This window comes from Psittacula echo (assembly GCF_963264785.1).
Source record: "Psittacula echo genome assembly, contig: SCAFFOLD_149, whole genome shotgun sequence".
Taxonomy (NCBI): domain Eukaryota; kingdom Metazoa; phylum Chordata; class Aves; order Psittaciformes; family Psittacidae; genus Psittacula; species Psittacula echo.
The window spans coordinates 24463-41768 of NW_027664158.1; the positions used below are offsets into that span (position 1 = coordinate 24463).

General features: G+C 63.5%; 1 protein-coding gene across 1 annotated transcript; it reads left to right on the plus strand.

Annotated features, from left to right (window-relative positions):
• The first annotated feature begins 1582 nt into the window (after positions 1-1582).
• LOC308232749 (mitogen-activated protein kinase kinase kinase 11-like) lies at positions 1583-16548 on the plus strand. The gene is given in 11 exon segments (XM_080639980.1): positions 1583-2420; positions 3899-4079; positions 5126-5274; positions 5464-5640; positions 10369-10591; positions 10594-10601; positions 12678-12794; positions 14016-14085; positions 14200-14276; positions 14368-14892; positions 16078-16548. Coding segments are annotated over 11 exon segments (2271 nt in total). The 5' UTR covers positions 1583-1846; the 3' UTR covers positions 16248-16548.
• The last annotated feature ends 758 nt before the right edge of the window (positions 16549-17306 follow it).

A 17306-nucleotide genomic window follows, 5' to 3' on the forward strand; every position in this document is an offset into this window, starting at 1 on the left:
CCCTATAGAACCCATAGGGACCCCTAGAAGCAGTGGGGACTCCCGGGGGTCTATAGGAGCTGTAAAGGCCGCCGGGGCCAGAGCTGAGGTGCAGGGACCAGCGGGGACCCCCAGGAGCCATAGGGCACCCCCAGACCCCCATAGGAACCCCATAGGGCACCCCCAGACCCCCATAGGAACCCCTGGAACCCCATAGGGCACCCCTAGAACCCTATAGGAACCCCATAGGGCACCCCTAGAGGAACCCCTGGAACCCCATAGGGCACCCCCAGAGGAACCCCTGGAACCCCATAGGGCACCCCTAGAACCCTATAGGAACCCCCCCGTGCCCCAGTGGGACCCCAGGAGCTGTCCGACCTCCCAGCACCTATAGGGTGACCCCTACAGAGCTTCCATGGGGATCCCCCTGGCGCACCCATAGGAGTCCCTGGGCACCCACAGACCCCCATCCAGACCCCTATAGGGCTGCTGTGGGACCCCCTGGGCACCCATAGGACCTGCCCTGGCACCCATAGGACCTGCCTGGACACCTATAGGGTCTTCTTAGGCTCCTATAACCCAGGCATACATAGAACCCCCTGGGCATCCATACGACCTGCCCTGGCACCCACAGGACCTCCTTAGGCTCCTATAGGAGGCACCCATAGAACCCCTTGGGCACCCATAGGACCTCCTTAGGCTCCTATAGGAGGCACCCATAGAACCCCTTGGGCACCCACAGGACCTCCTTAGGCTCCTATAGGAGGCACCCACAGAACCCCTTGGGCACCCACAGGACCTCCTTAGGCTCCTATAGGAGGCACCCATAGAACCCCTTGGGCACCCACAGGACCTCCTTAGGCTCCTATAGGAGGCACCCATAGAACCCCTTGGGCACCCATAGGACCTCCTTAGGCTCCTATAGGAGGCACCCATAGAACCCCTTGGGCACCCACAGGACCTCCTTAGGCTCCTATAGGAGGCACCCATAGAACCCCTTGGGCACCCACAGGACCTCCTTAGGCTCCTATAGGAGGCACCTACAGAACCCCTTGGGCACCCACAGGACCTCCTTAGGCTCCTATAGGAGGCACCCACAGAACCCCTTGGGCACCCATAGGACCTCCTTAGGCTCCTATAGGAGGCACCCACAGAACCCCTTGGGCACCCACAGGACCTCCTTAGGCTCCTATAGGAGGCACCTACAGAACCCCTTGGGCACCCACAGGACCTCCTTAGGCTCCTATAGGAGGCACCCACAGAACCCCTTGGGCACCCACAGGACCTCCTTAGGCTCCTATAGGAGGCACCCACAGAACCCCTTGGGCACCCACAGGACCTCCTTAGGCTCCTATAGGAGGCACCCATAGAACCCCTTGGGCACCCACAGGACCTCCTTAGGCTCCTATAGGAGGCACCCACAGAACCCCTTGGGCACCCACAGGACCTCCTTAGGCTCCTATAGGAGGCACCCACAGAACCCCTTGGGCACCCACAGGACCTCCTTAGACTCCTATAGGAGGCACCCATAGAACCCCTTGGGCACCCACAGGACCTCCTTAGGCTCCTATAGGAGGCACCCATAGAACCCCTTGGGCACCCACAGGACCTCCTTTAGGCTCCTATAGGAGGCACCCACAGAACCCCTTGGGCACCCACAGGACCTCCTTAGGCTCCTATAGGAGGCACCCATAGAACCCCTTGGGCACCCACAGGACCTCCTTAGGCTCCTATAGGAGGCACCCATAGAACCCCTTGGGCACCCACAGGACCTCCTTAGGCTCCTATAGGAGGCACCCACAGAACCCCTTGGGCACCCACAGGACCTCCTTTAGGAGCGGGAAGGGGCGGGGGGAGGCAGCACCGCATGGATTGGGCCTGGGCACCGCCATCCCCTTCCCCTCCGGGGGGCTCCCGCTCCCCTTCTCCCCCGTCCCCCCCCGCCCCGGACGGCTCCCGCTCCGCGTCCCGTTCCCCATCGCCGTCCCCTCCGGGCTCCCGTTCGCCGTCGCCGCCGCTGCCGCCGTGCGCGGAGCCGGCCCGGGCGGCGTTCGCGGAGCTGCGCTTGGAGGAGCTGATCGGGGCGGGCGGCTTCGGGCGCGTGTTCCGCGGGACGTGGCGCGGGGAGGTGGTGGCGGTGAAGGCGGCGCGGGGGGACGCGGGCGCGGCGGGGGCCGCGAGCCTGCGGCGGGAGGCGCGCTTGTACGCGCGGCTGCGGCACCCGAACGTGGTGGCGCTGCGGGCCGTGTGCCTCGACCCCCCCCACCTCTGCCTCGTCATGGAGTTCGCGGCCGGGGGGCCCCTGTCCCGAGCCCTCGCCGGCCGCAGGGTGCCCCCGGCCGTGCTGCTCGACTGGGCCCGGCAGGTGGCGCGCGGGATGCGGTACCTGCACGCCGGCACCCCCGTGCCCCTCCTGCACCGAGACCTCAAGTCCAGCAACGGTGAGAGGCGGGGGGGGGTGATGGGGATAAGGGGGTGATGGGGGCCAATGGGGGTGATGGGGACCCATTGGGGTGATGGGGGCAATGGGGATGATGGGGTGATGGGGACCCCTGGGGTTGATGGGGTTAATGGGGTGATGGGTACCAATGGGGGTGATGGGGACCTGTGGGGTGATGGGGAGATGGGTACCAATGGAGGTGATGGGGGCAATGGGGATAATGGGTGATGGGGACCTGTGGGGGTGATGGGGACCTGTGGGGGTGATGGGGATAATGGGGTGATGGGTACCAATGGGGGTGATGGGGACCTGGGGGGTGATGGGGATAAGGGGGTGATGGGGACAATGGGGGTGATGGGAGATGGGGGCTGATGAGGACCCATGGGGGTGATGGGGTGATGGGACCCATAGGGATGATGGGTACCCATTGGGGTGATGGGGGTGATGAGGACCCATGGGCGTGATGGGGGCAATAGGTACCAATGGGGGTAATGGGGAGATGGGGGGTGATGGGTACCCATGGGGGTGATTGGGGCAATGGGGGTAATGGGGTGATGGGGACCCATGGGGGTGATTGGGGCAATGGGGGTAATGGGGTGATGGGGACCCATGGGGGTGATTGGGAGCCATGGGGGTGATGGGGATGCATGGGGGTGTTGGGGTGATGGGGCAACGGGTACTCAGGGGGTGATGAGGACACATGGGGGTGATGGGGTAATGGCTATCCATGGAGGTAACGGGGTGATGGGGCACCCATGGGTGCTTGGAGTAATGGGGCACTCCTGGGGGTAATGGGTACCCATGGGTGCTTGAGGTAATGCGGCACCTGTGAGGGTGATGGGGCACCCATGGAGGCAGCGGGGTAAAGGGGCATCACTGGGTGCTGGGGATGACAGGGCACCCATGGGGGCAATGGGGTAAAGGGGCATCGCTGGGTGCTGGGGGTGCTGGGGCACCCATGGGGTAATGGGTACCCATGGGTGCTTGAGGTAATGGGGTACCCATTGGGGTAATGGGGCATCGCTGGGTGCTGAGGGTGATGGGGCACCCATGGGGGCAATGGGATAAAGGGGCATCGCTGGGGGTGCTGGGGCACCCATGGGGGCAATGGGGTAAAGGGGCATCGCTGGGTGCTGGGGGTGCTGGGCACCCATGGGGGCAATGGGGTAAAGGGGCATCGCTGGGTGCTGAGGGTGATGGGGCACCCATGGGGGCAATGGGATAAAGGGGCATCGCTGGGTGCTGAGGGTGATGGGGCACCCATGGGGGCAATGGGATAAAGGGGCATCGCTGGGTGCTGAGGGTGCTGGGGCACCCATGGGGCAATGGGTACCCATGGGTGCTGGGGGTCAGGGGGCACCGCTGGCTCCTGCGCCATGGGGTGGTGATGGGGGCCGCCCGCGGGGCTGGCAGGGCTGTGACCGCCCCGTGCCGCTGCCGGTGCCGCTGCCGGTGCCGCTGCCGGTGCCGGTCCCGCAGTGCTCCTGGCGCAGCCGCTGGACGGGGACGATGTGAGCGGGAAGACGCTGAAGATCACGGACCTGGGGCTGGCCCGCGAGTGGCAGCGCACGACCAAGATGAGCGCGGCCGGGACCTACCCCTGGATGGCGCCCGAGGTCATCCGGGCATCCACGTTCTCCAAGGGCAGCGACGTCTGGAGGTGCTGCGGGGACGGGGAGCCCGGGGGGGGGATGGGGGCATGGGGGGCACCGTGGGATGGGGGGGGATGGGGGGCACCGTGGGATGGGGGGGATGGGGGGCACCGTGGGATGGGGGGGATGGGGGGCACCGTGGGATGGGGGGGGGATGGGGGGGATGGGGGGCACCGTGGGATGGGGGGTATGGGGGGGATGGGGGCCTGGGGTGCACCATGGAATGGGGGGGATGGGGGGGCACCATGGGATGGGGGGGATGGGGGGGATGGGGGGCACCATGGGATGGGGGGGATGGGGGGGGATGGGGGCATGGGGTGCACCATGGAATGGGGGGGATGGGGGGCACCATGGGATGGGGGGGATGGGGGGCATGGGGTGCACCATGGAATGGGGGGGATGGGGGGCACCATGGGATGGGGGGGATGGGGGGGATGGGGGGCACCATGGGATGGGGGGGATGGGGGGGATGGGGGGCACCATGGGATGGGGGGGATGGGGGGATGGGGGCACCATGGGATGGGGGGGGATGGGGGGCACCATGGGATGGGGGGGATGGGGGGGGATGGGGCATGGGGTGCACCATGGAATGGGGGGGATGGGGGGCACCATGGGATGGGGGGGATGGGGGGGATGGGGGGCACCATGGGATGGGGGGGGGATGGGGGGCACCATGGAATGGGGGGGATGGGGGGCACCATGGGATGGGGGTGATGGGGGGGATGGGGGGCACCATGGGATGGGGGTGATGGGGGGGATGGGGGGCACCATGGGATGGGGGCATGGGGTGCACCATGGATGGCGGGATGGGGGGGATGGGGTGCACCATGGGATGGGGGGCATGGGGTGCACCATGGGATGGAGGGGGATGGGGGTGATGGGGGGGATGGGTGCCCCATGGGATGGGGGGGGATGGGGGGGCACCATGGGATGGGGGCGTTGTGGGAGGGGCAGGGCTGGGGATGGCAGGGTCCATGGGTGGGGGCTATGGGGCCCCCAAGTGCCTGGGTGCCCGTCACGGGGCGGTTCTGGGGCACTCACGGCAGCCCCGCAGCTATGGGGTGCTGCTGTGGGAGCTGCTCACCGGGGAGGTCCCGTACCGCGGCATCGACGCCCTGGCCGTGGCCTATGGGGTGGCCGTGAACAAGCTCACGCTGCCCATCCCCTCCACGTGCCCCCAGCCCCTCGCCCAGCTCATGGCAGGTTCGTGCTGGGGGGGATTTGGGGTGCTGGGCTCGATGGGGGGTACCGGGGTGCATGGGGGGCACTGAGTTACGGGGGGGGGGTGATGGGGTTGGGGTGCGTGGATGGATGGGTTTGGGGTCCCTGGTGCACCCCTGGGTGCTGTGGGGGGGGCTGTGGCTCTGACACCGCCCCCCCCCCCCCCCGCAGCGTGCTGGGAGCAGGACCCGCACCGGCGGCCCGGCTTTGGCTCCATCTTGCGGCGGCTCTCGTCGGGGCGCGCTGCAGCCGGGGGGCTTGGGCCCCCCCGAGTCCTTCCACTCGCTGCAGGAGAGCTGGCGCCGGGAGATCCAGGGGCTCTTCGGGGAGCTGCGCGCCAGGGAGAAGGTGACGGGACCCTCCCCCCCCACCCCGGGAGCTGGGTCCCCCTTGGGATCCCCCCCGGGCCCCTCATGGGACCCCTGAGGACACCCCAAGACCCTGCTGGGACCCCCAAGTGTCCCCCAAAGCCCCCAGCAGGGGCCTGGCCCTGCCCCAGCGCTGGTGGTGGTCCTCGCGTGACCCCGTGTCCCCATGTGCCCCCGATGGCCCTCATGTCCCCATGGCCTCCTGTGTCCATGCCCGATTTCCATGGCCCATGTCCATGGCCTGTGTCCCTGTCCCATACCCCATATCCCATACCCCATATCCCATATCCATATCCCATACCCATATCCCATACCCCTTACCCCATATCCCATACCCCATATCCCATACCCCATATCCCATACCCATATCCCATATCCCATACCCCATATCCCATACCCCATATCCCATATCCCATATCCCATACCCCATATCCCATACCCCATATCCCATATCCCATACCCATATCCCATACCCCATATCCCATACCCATACCCCATATCCCATACCCCATACCCCATACCCCATACCCCATATCCCATATCCCATACCCACATCCCATACCCCATACCCCATACCCATATCCCATACCCATATCCCATACCCATATCCCATACCCCATACCCCATACCCCATATCCCATATCCCATACCCATATCCAGACCCCATATCCATACCCCATACCCCATATCCATACCCCATACCCATACCCATACCCCATATCCCATATCCCATATCCCATATCCCATACCCATATCCCATATCCCATACCCATACCCCATATCCATATCCCATACCCATACCCCATATCCCATACCCATATCCATACCCCATATCACCATATCCCATACCCCATACCCCATATCCCATATCCCATATCCCATATCCCATACCCCATATCCCATATCCCATATCCCATACCCCATACCCATACCCCATACCCCATACCCCATATCCCATACCCCATACCCCATATCCCATGCCCATATTCCATATCCCATACCCCATACCCATATCCCATACCCATATCCCATACCCCATACCCCATACCCCATACCCAGTACCCCATATCCCAGTACCCCATATCCCAGATCCATACCCCATATCCCATACCCCATAGTCCCCATACCCCATATCCCATATCCATATCCCATATCCCATATCCCATACCCCATATCCCATATCCCATATCCCATACCCATATCCCATATCCCATATCCCATATCCCATATCCCATACCCCATATCCCATATCCCATATCCATATCCCATACCCCATATCCCATACCCCATACCCCATACCCCATACCCCATATCCATACCCCATACCCCATATCCATACCCCATATCCCATATCCCATATCCCATACCCCATATCCCATATCCCATACCCCATACCCCATATCCCATATCCCATATCCATATCTCATATCCCATACCCCATACCCCATACCCCATACCCCATACCATCCCATACCCATATCCCATACCCCATATCCCATATCCCATATCCCATATCCCATACCCCATATCCCATATCCCATATCCCATACCCCATACCCCATACCCATATCCCATATCCCATACCCCATATCCCATACCCCATACCCCATATCCCATACCCCATACCCCATACCCCATATCCCATACCCCATACCCCATATCCCACTACCCCATACCCCATATCCCATACCCCATACCCCATATCCCATACCCCATATCCCATACCCATATCCCATACCCATACCCCATACCCCATACCCCATACCCCATATCCCATACCCCATATCCCATACCCCATACCCCATATCCCATACCCCATACCCCATATCCCATATCCATACCCCATATCCCATATCCCATATCCCATACCCCATATCCCATATCCCATACCCCATACCCCATACCCCATATCCCATATCCCATACCCCATATCCCATACCCATATCCCATATCCCATATCCCATACCCCATACCCATACCCCATATCCCATATCCCATACCCCATATCCCATATCCATACCCCATATCCCATATCCCATACCCCATACCCCATATCCCATATCCCATATCCCATATCCCATACCCCATACCCCATACCCCATACCCCATACCCCATATCCCATACCCCATACCCCATATCCCATACCCCATACCCCATACCCCATACCCCATACCCCATATCCCATATCCCATACCCCATACCCCATACCCCATACCCCATATCCCATATCCCATACCCCATACCCCATACCCCATACCCCATACCCCATATCCCATACCCCATACCCCATACCCCATACCCATACCCCATACCCCATACCCCATACCCCATATCCCATACCCCATACCCCATATCCCATACCCCATACCCCATACCCCATACCCCATACCCCCATATCCATACCCCATACCCCATATCCCATATCCCATACCCCATACCCCATATCCCATACCCCATACCCCATATCCCATATCCCATACCCCATACCCCATATCCCATATCCCATATCCCATACCCCATACCCCATATCCCATACCCCATACCCCATACCCCATATCCCATATCCCATACCCCATATCCCATACCCCATACCCCATATCCCCATACCCCATATCCCATACCCCATATCCCATATCCCCATACCCCATGACCCCATATCCCATATCCCATATCCCATACCCCATACCCCATATCCCATACCCCATACCCCATATCCCATATCCCATATCCCATATCCATATCCCATACCCCATACCCCATATCCCATATCCCATATCCCATATCCCATATCCCATACCCCTGATCCCATATCCCATGATCCCATAACCCATACCCCATATCCCATACCCCATATCCCATACCCCATATCCCATACCCCATATCCCATATCCCATATCCCATACCCCATACCCCATACCCCATATCCCATATCCCATATCCCATATCCCATAACCCCATATCCCATACCCATATCCCATACCCCCATACCCCATACCCCATATCCCATATCCCATATCCATACCCCATACCCCATACCCCATATCCCATATCCCATATCCCATATCCCATACCCCATACCCCATACCCCATATCCCATACCCCATATCCCATACCCCATATCCCATATCCCATATCCCATATCCCATATCCCATATCCCATACCCCATACCCCATATCCCATATCCCATATCCCATATCCCATATCCCATACCCCATATCCCATATCCCATATCCCATATCCCATATCCATATCCCATATCCCATACCCCATATCCCATACCCCATATCCCATACCCCATATCCCATACCCCATATCCCATATCCCATATCCCATACCCCATACCCCATACCCCATATCCCATATCCCATATCCCATACCCCATATCCCATACCCCATATCCCATACCCCATACCCCATACCCCATATCCCATATCCCATATCCCATATCCCATACCCCATACCCCATACCCCATATCCCATATCCCATATCCCATACCCCATACCCCATACCCCATATCCCATACCCCATATCCCATACCCCATATCCCATACCCCATATCCCATATCCCATATCCCATATCCCATATCCCATATCCCATACCCCATACCCCATATCCCATACCCCATACCCCATATCCCATATCCCATACCCCATACCCCATACCCCATACCCCATACCCCATATCCCATACCCCATACCCCATACCCCATATCCCATACCCCATATCCCATATCCCATATCCCATACCCCATACCCCATACCCCATACCCCATATCCCATACCCCATACCCCATACCCCATACCCATATCCCATACCCCATATCCCATACCCCATATCCCATATCCCATATCCCATACCCCATACCCCATATCCCATACCCCATACCCCATATCCCATATCCCATATCCCATATCCCATATCCCATATCCCATATCCCATACCCCATACCCCATACCCCATATCCCATACCCCATACCCCATACCCCATATCCCATACCCCATACCCCATACCCCATATCCCATACCCCATACCCCATATCCCATATCCCATATCCCATACCCCATACCCCATATCCCATACCCCATATCCCATACCCCATACCCCATATCCCATATCCCATATCCCATACCCCATACCCCATATCCCATACCCCATACCCCATATCCCATATCCCATATCCCATACCCCATACCCCATATCCCATATCCCATATCCCATACCCCATACCCCATACCCCATACCCCATATCCCATATCCCATATCCCATACCCCATACCCCATATCCCATACCCCATATCCCATACCCCATACCCCATATCCCATACCCCATACCCCATATCCCATATCCCATACCCCATATCCCATACCCCATACCCCATACCCCATACCCCATATCCCATATCCCATACCCCATACCCCATACCCCATACCCATATCCCATACCCCATACCCCATACCCCATATCCCATATCCCATACCCCATACCCCATTCCCCATATCCCATATCCCATATCCCATACCCCATACCCCATACCCCATATCCCATACCCCATACCCCATACCCCATATCCCATATCCCATATCCCATACCCCATACCCCATTCCCCATATCCCATATCCCATATCCCATACCCCATACCCCATACCCCATACCCCATACCCCATATCCCATACCCCATATCCCATACCCCTACCCCGTGCAGGAGCTGCGCAGCCGGGAGGAGGCCGTGGCTCGCGCCTCTCGTGCCCAGCGCTGTCAGGCGGAGCTGCTGCGGCAGCGCGAGGCCGAGGTCGCCCGCCGGGAGCTGGAGGTGCTGGAGCGGGAGCTCAGCCTCATGCTGAGGGGCCCCCCCCCGTGCCCCCCCCGCTGCCAAGAGACGGAGACCCCAATTCCGGCGGCCCCGGCGGCCCGCGGACCACATCGGCATGCCCCAGGGTAAGGGGCTGTGGGGCTATGGGGCCATGGGGGGCTATGGGGGGCTATGGGGGTGCGGGGGCTTTGGGGGGCTATGGGGGTGCAGGGGCTATGGGGGGCTATGGGGGTGTAGGGGCTATGGGGGGCTATGGGGGTGCAGGGGCTTTGGGGGGCTATGGGGGTGCAGGGGCCATGGGGGGCTATGGGGGTGTAGGGGCTTTGGGGGGCTATGGGGGTGCAGGGGCCATGGGGGGCTATGGGGGTGCAGGGGCTATGGGGGGCTATGGTGGTGCAGGGGCTTTGGGGGGCTATGGGGGTGCAGGGGCCATGGGGGGCTATGGGGGTGCAGGGGCTTTGGGGGGCTATGGGGGTGCAGGGGCCATGGGGGGCTATGGGGGTGCAGGGGCTATGGGGGGCTATGGGGATGCAGGGGCCATGAGGGGCTATGGGGGTGCAGGGGCTTTGGGGGGCTATGGGGGTGCAGGGGCCATGGGGGGCTATGGGGGTGCAGGGGCTATGGGTGGCTATGGGGGTGCAGGGGCTTTGGGGGGCTATGGGGGTGCAGGGGCCATGGGGGGCTATGGGGGTGCAGGGGCTATGGGGGGTTATGGGGGTGCAGGGGCTTTGGGGGGCTATGGGGGTGCAGGGGCTATGGGGGGCTATGGGGGTGCAGGGGCCATGGGGGGCTATGGGGGTGCAGGGGCCATGGGGGGCTATGGGGGTGCAGGGGCTTTGGGGGGCTATGGGGGTGCAGGGGCCATGGGGGGCTATGGGGGTGCAGGGGCTTTGGGGGGCTATGTGGGTGCAGGGGCCATGGGGGGCTATGGGGTGCAGGGGCTTTGGGGGGCTATGGGGGTGCAGGGGCTTTGGGGGGCTATGGGGATGCAGAGGCCATGGGGGGCTAATGGGGATGCAGGGGCCATGGGGGGCTATGGGCGTGCAGGGGCTTTGGGGGGCTATGGGGATGCAGGGGCCATGGGGGGCTATGGGGATGCAGGGGCCATGGGGGCTATGGGGGTGCAGGGGCCATGGGGGGCTATGGGGATGCAGGGGCCATGGGGGGCTATGGGGTGCAGGGGCTTTGGGGGCTATGGGGGTGTAGAGGCTTTGGGGGGCTATGGGGGTGCAGGGGCTATGGGGGGCTATGGGGGTGCAGGGGCTTTGGGGGGCTATGGGGATGCAGAGGCCATGGGGGGCTATGGGCGTGCAGGGGCTTTGGGGGGCTATGGGGATGCAGGGGCCATGGGGGGCTATGGGGGTGCAGGGGCCATGGGGGGCTATGGGGGTGCAGGGGCTTTGGGGGGCTATGGGGATGCAGGGGCCATGGGGGGCTATGGGCGTGCAGGGGCTTTGGGGGGCTATGGGGATGCAGGGGCCATGGGGGGCTATGGGCGTGCAGGGGCCATGGGGGGCTATGGGGATGCAGGGGCCATGGGGGGCTATGGGGGTGCAGGGGCCATGGGGGGCTATGGGGGTGCAGGGGCCATGGGGGGCTATGGGGATGCAGGGGCCATGGGGGGCTATGGGGGTGCAGGGGCTTTGGGGGGCAATGGGAGTGCAGGGGCTATAGGGGTGCAGGGGCTTTGGGGGTGCAGGGGCTATGGGGGGCTATGGGGGTGTAGGGGCTTTGAGGGCCTATGGGGGGCTATAGGGGTGCAGGGGCTTTGGGGTGCTAAGGGGGCCTATGGGGATGCAGGGCCTATGGAGGTGCAGGGGCTTTGGAGGTCTATGGGGGGCTATGGGGATGCAGGGGCCATGGGGGGCTATGGGGGTGTAGGGGCTTTGAGCGCCTATGGGGTCTATGGGGATGCAGGGGCTGTGGGGGTGCAGGGGCTTTGGGGGGGCTATAGGGGTGCAGGGGCTGTGGGGGGCTATGGGGATGCAGGGGCTGTGGGGGTGCAGGGGCTTTGTGGGGGCTATGGGGAGATTGAGGGGGGCAAAGTGGCTTTGGGGTGCCCGGGCCTTGGGGCGCTGGGGTCTTAGGGGCCCATGGGCTTTGGGGGGGGGTTTTGGGGGCCTTTGGGGAGCAGTTGGGGTCTGGGGGTTTTGGGGGGGGGCGTTGGGGTCCCTCTGAGCCCCGCTTTGCCCCCCCCATAGACTTCAAGCACCGCCTGACGGTTCAGGCAGCGCCGGGGGGGGACCCCCGAAGCCGCGACCCCCAGGAGGGGCCTGGGGGGGGGTCCCCGCCCTTCCCCCGCCTGCGCGCCATCCAGCGTGAGTGACGTCATCGGGTGGGGCGGGAGCGGCCAATCAGGGCTCGCGCCGGGCGGTGATGTCATCGCGTGACGTCACAGCTGCGCGGGTTGTGGTCAGGGAGCGAGGTGGCTCAAGGAGTGGTTGAAAGGAAGAAGGCAGAGAGTTGTGGTCAATGGGGCAGAATGGAGCTGGAGGTCTGGGACTGGTGGAGTCCCCCAGGGGTCGGTGCTGGGACCAGTGCTGTTGAATGTTTTCATCCACGCCCTGGCTGAGGGAACTGAATGTACCCTCAGCAAGTTCGCTGCTGACACTAAGCTGGGAGGAGTGGCTGACACAGCAGAAGGCTGTGCTGCCATCCAGCGGGACCTGGACAGGCTGGAGAGTTGGGCGGGGAGAGACTTGATGACATTCAACAAGGGCAAGGGTAGAGTCCTGCATGTGGGGAGGAACAACCCCAGGTACCAGTACAGGTTGGGGTTGACCTGCTGGACAGTAGTGAAGGGGAAAGGCACCTGGGGGATGGCCATGAGCCAGCAATGTGCCCTTGTGGCCAAGAAGGCCAATGGCACCCTAGGCTGCATTGGAAAGGCTGTGGTCAGTAGGTCAAGAGAGGTTCTCCTCCCCCTCTCCTCTGCCTTGGTGAGGCCGCATCGGGAATCTTGTGTCCAGTTCTGGGCCCCTCAGTTCAAGAGGGACAGGAATGGCTTGAAAGAGTCCAGCGCAGAGCCACAAAGATGACGAAGGGAGTGGAGCATCTCCCTTATGAGGAGAGGCTGAGGGAGCTGGGGCTCTTTGGCTTGGAGAAGAGGAGACTGAGGGGTGACCTCATCAATGGTTACAAACACGTAAAGGGTGAGTGTCAGGGTGATGGAGCTGGGCTTTTCTCAGTGATGTCCAGTGACAGGACAAGGGGTAATGGGTGTAAACTGGAGCATCAGAGGTTCCATGTGAACATCAGGAAGAACTTCTCTACTGTGAGAGTGACAGAGCACTGGGACAGGGTGCCCAGGGGGGTTGTGGAGTCTCCGACACTGGAGATATTCAAGGCCCGGCTGGACAAGTTCCTGTGTGATGGACTCGAGGTCACCCTGCTCTTGATGAGCTCCGGAGCTCCCTTCCAACCCTTGCGACTCGCGGGTTCCCCGCGCTGCGATTGGCGGCCGGGCCGTGACGTCACCCCGGCGGGCGCTGATGTCACCGCCCGCCGGGGTGACGTCACGCCCCGTCTCTGCCCCCTAGTGGAGCCGGAGGAGGAGGAGGAGGCGGCGCCGCGGGGGCTCGGGGCTCGGGGCAGCGCCCCCAATGGCAGGTGGGTCCCATTGGGGGGGGGGGGGGGGGCTCATTGTGGGGGGGGGGGTCCCGGGGGGTTCCTGCCCCCCCCCCCATCCCTGGGACCCCCCCCGGACCCCCCGATCCCCCCCAGGCGGAGGCTGCGCCCGGACGACCCCGCTTGGTCCCAGGACACGGAGGAGCTGAGCCCCGGGGACGCGTCCCCCAATGGTGAGTCCCGGGGGGGGGGTCTTTGGGGGGGGGGGCGGGGGTTTGTGGGGTCCCATCCCCATTGACACCCCCCCCCCCCCGTGTCCCGCAGGCGAAGCCGAGCCCGAGGAGGGGCGCGGGGAGCGGGGGGGGGGGACCCCGCGGCTGCTGCGCCGGGCGCTGCTGCGGGGCTCGGCCCTGCTGGCGTCCCTGGGGCTGGGCCGGGAGCTCGCCCCCCCCGAGCCCCCCCGCAGCCCCCCCCCGTCCCCGGGCCTCCTGCGCCTGTCCCCGCGCTGGCCCCGCCGCGGCCCCGGCACCCCCGAGCTGGGGCGGGCGCGGACCCCGGCGTCCCCGGAACCGAGCGCGCCCGGGACCCCCCGGACCCCCGGGAGCCCGGAGCTGAGCCCAGCCCAGAGCCCCGGCGCCCCCGAGCGGGGCCGAGCCCGGACCCCCCGGCCCCTGGAGCTGAACTGGAACTGGAGCCCCGGGAGCCCTGAGCCAGGGGGAGCCCGGACCCCCCGGACCCCCGGGACCCCGCGGACCCCCGGGACCCCCGGGACCCCGGAGCTGCCGCCGCCGCCGCTGGGTGCCCACAGAGCCCGGGAGCTGAGCCCTGGCGCTGGGCCCCCCCCATGGGGTAAGGGGGTGGTTATGGGGCACCCGCAGGGGCCTCTATGGGGAGCTCCTGAAGGACTTGGGGGGCCGGGGAGGGCGCTGTGGGGTGGGTATGGGGGTGGCTGGAGCAGCCATGGGGTATTTGGGGGCAGTTACTGAGTCTTTGGGGCAGATACGGGGTCTGTGGGGCAGCCATGGGGGGGCTGTAGGGCGCTGGGCAGTGCCGATGGGGCACTGATGGGGGGTCTTGAGAGCGCTGTGGGGCAGGTCCAGGGATCCATGGGGCAGTTCAGGGGGGCTGTGGGGCAGTTCTGGGGCTCCATGGGGCAGTTCTGGGCTCCGTGGGGCAGTTCTGGGCTCCATGGGGCAGTTCTGGGCTCCGTGGGGCAATTCTGGGCTCTGTGGGGCAGTTCTGGGCTCCGTGGGGCAGTTCTGGGGCTCTAAGGGGCAGATCTGGGCTTTATGGGGCAGTTCTGGGCTTTATGGGGCAGTTCTGGGCTCCGTGGGGCAGTTCTGGGGCTCTGTGGGGCAGTTCTGGGGCTCTATGGGGCAGTTCTGAGCTCTGTGGGGCAGTTCTGGGGCTCCGTGGGGCAGTTCTGGGCTCCATGGGGCAGTTCTGGGCTCCGTGGGGCAGTTCTGGCTCCGTGGGGCAGTTCTGGGGCTCTGTGGGGCAGTTCTGGGCTCTATGGGGCAGTTCTGAGCTCTGTGGGGCAGTTCTGGGCTCCGTGGGGCAGTTCTGAGCTCCATGGGGCAGTTCTGGGGCTCTATGGGGCAGTTCTGGGCTCCGTGGGGCAGTTCTGGGGCTCTATGGGGCAGTTCTGGGCTCCATGGGGCAGTTCTGGGGCTCCGTGGGGCAGTTCTGGTGCTCTATGGGGCAGTTCTGGGCTCTGTGGGGCAGTTCTGGGGCTCTATGGGGCAGTTCTGGGCTCTGTGGGGCAGTTCTGGGGCTCTATGGGGCAGTTCTGGGCTCTGTAGGGCAGTTCTGGGGCTCCGTGGGGCAGTTCTGGGCTCTGTGGGGCAGTTCTGGGGCTCCGTGGGGCAGTTCTGGGCTCTGTGGGGCAGTTCTGGGGCTCCGTGGGGCAGTTCTGGGCTCTGTGGGGCAGTTCTGGGCTCTGTGGGGCAGTTCTGGGGCTCCGTGGGGCAGTTCTGGGCTCTGTGGGGCAGTTCTGGGCTCTATGGGGCAGTTCTGACCCTGCCCCTCCCCCAGGCCCGGCGCTGCCCCGCCCCCCCTCGCCTCTGGCCCCGCCCCGGGCGCGGCCCCGCCCCTCCCCCCTGCGGCCCCGCATCGACCCCTGGAGCTTCGTGAGCGGCCCCCGGCGGGACCCGCCCCCGGGCGAGCCCCGGCCCCGCCCCCGGGACCCCTTCACCGACCAATGAGCGGCCGCCACGCAGCAAGCCCCGCCCACCGCGGGGCGGGACGGAGAGCGCGCGGCGAGGGAGCCCCGCCCACTGCGGCGCCCCATTGGTCCGTTCAAAGGGCATTACAGGAAGCCCCGCCCCCGCCAGGGCGCGGATTCCATCTACGGCAGGAAGCCCCGCCCCCTCGGGGCGGGCAAACCGGAAGCCCCGTCTCCGCTGGGGGAGGGGCTGTGCAGACACTGGAGGGGGAGCGGCCCCGCCCCCCGGGCGATGACGTCACAGCGCGGGGGGAGGGGCGAACGTGGCCAAATAAAATCCTGAACCCCCCCAGGCCCCGCCTCCGGGTTTGGCCCCGCCCCCAACCCCCCATAACCCCCATGGCCCCCTATATAGCCCCATAGCCCCCCATAACCCCCATGGCCCCCTATATAGCCCCATAGCCCCCCATAACCCCCATGGCCCCCTATATAGCCCCATAGCCCCCCATAACCCCTATGGCCCCCCATATAGCCCCATAGCCCCCCATAACCCCCATGGCACCCTATATAGCCCCATAGCCCCCCATAACCCCTATGGCCCCCCATATAGCCCCATAGCCCCCCATAACCCCCATGGCACCCTATATAGCCCCATAGCCCCCCATAACCGCCATGGCTCCCCATATAGCCCCATAGCCCCCCATAACCCCCATGGCCCCCTATATAGCCCCATAGCCCCCCATAACCCCCATATAGCCCCATAGCCCCCCATAACCCCCATGGCCCCCTATATAGCCCCATAGTCCCCCATAACCCCCCATATATCCCCATAGCCCCCCATATATCCCCATAGCCTCCCATAACACCCATGGCCCCCCATATAGCCCCATAGCCCCCCATAACCCCCATGGCCTCCCATAACCCCCACAGCCCTCCATAACCCCCATGGCCCCCCATATATCCCCATAGCCCCCCGTAACCCTCATGGCCCCATAACCCCTATATCCCCATACCCCATATTCCCCATACCCCCCCTACCCCTCCATATTTCATATATCCCGATATTCCCCCGTACCCCCTTATTTTCCATATCCCCATG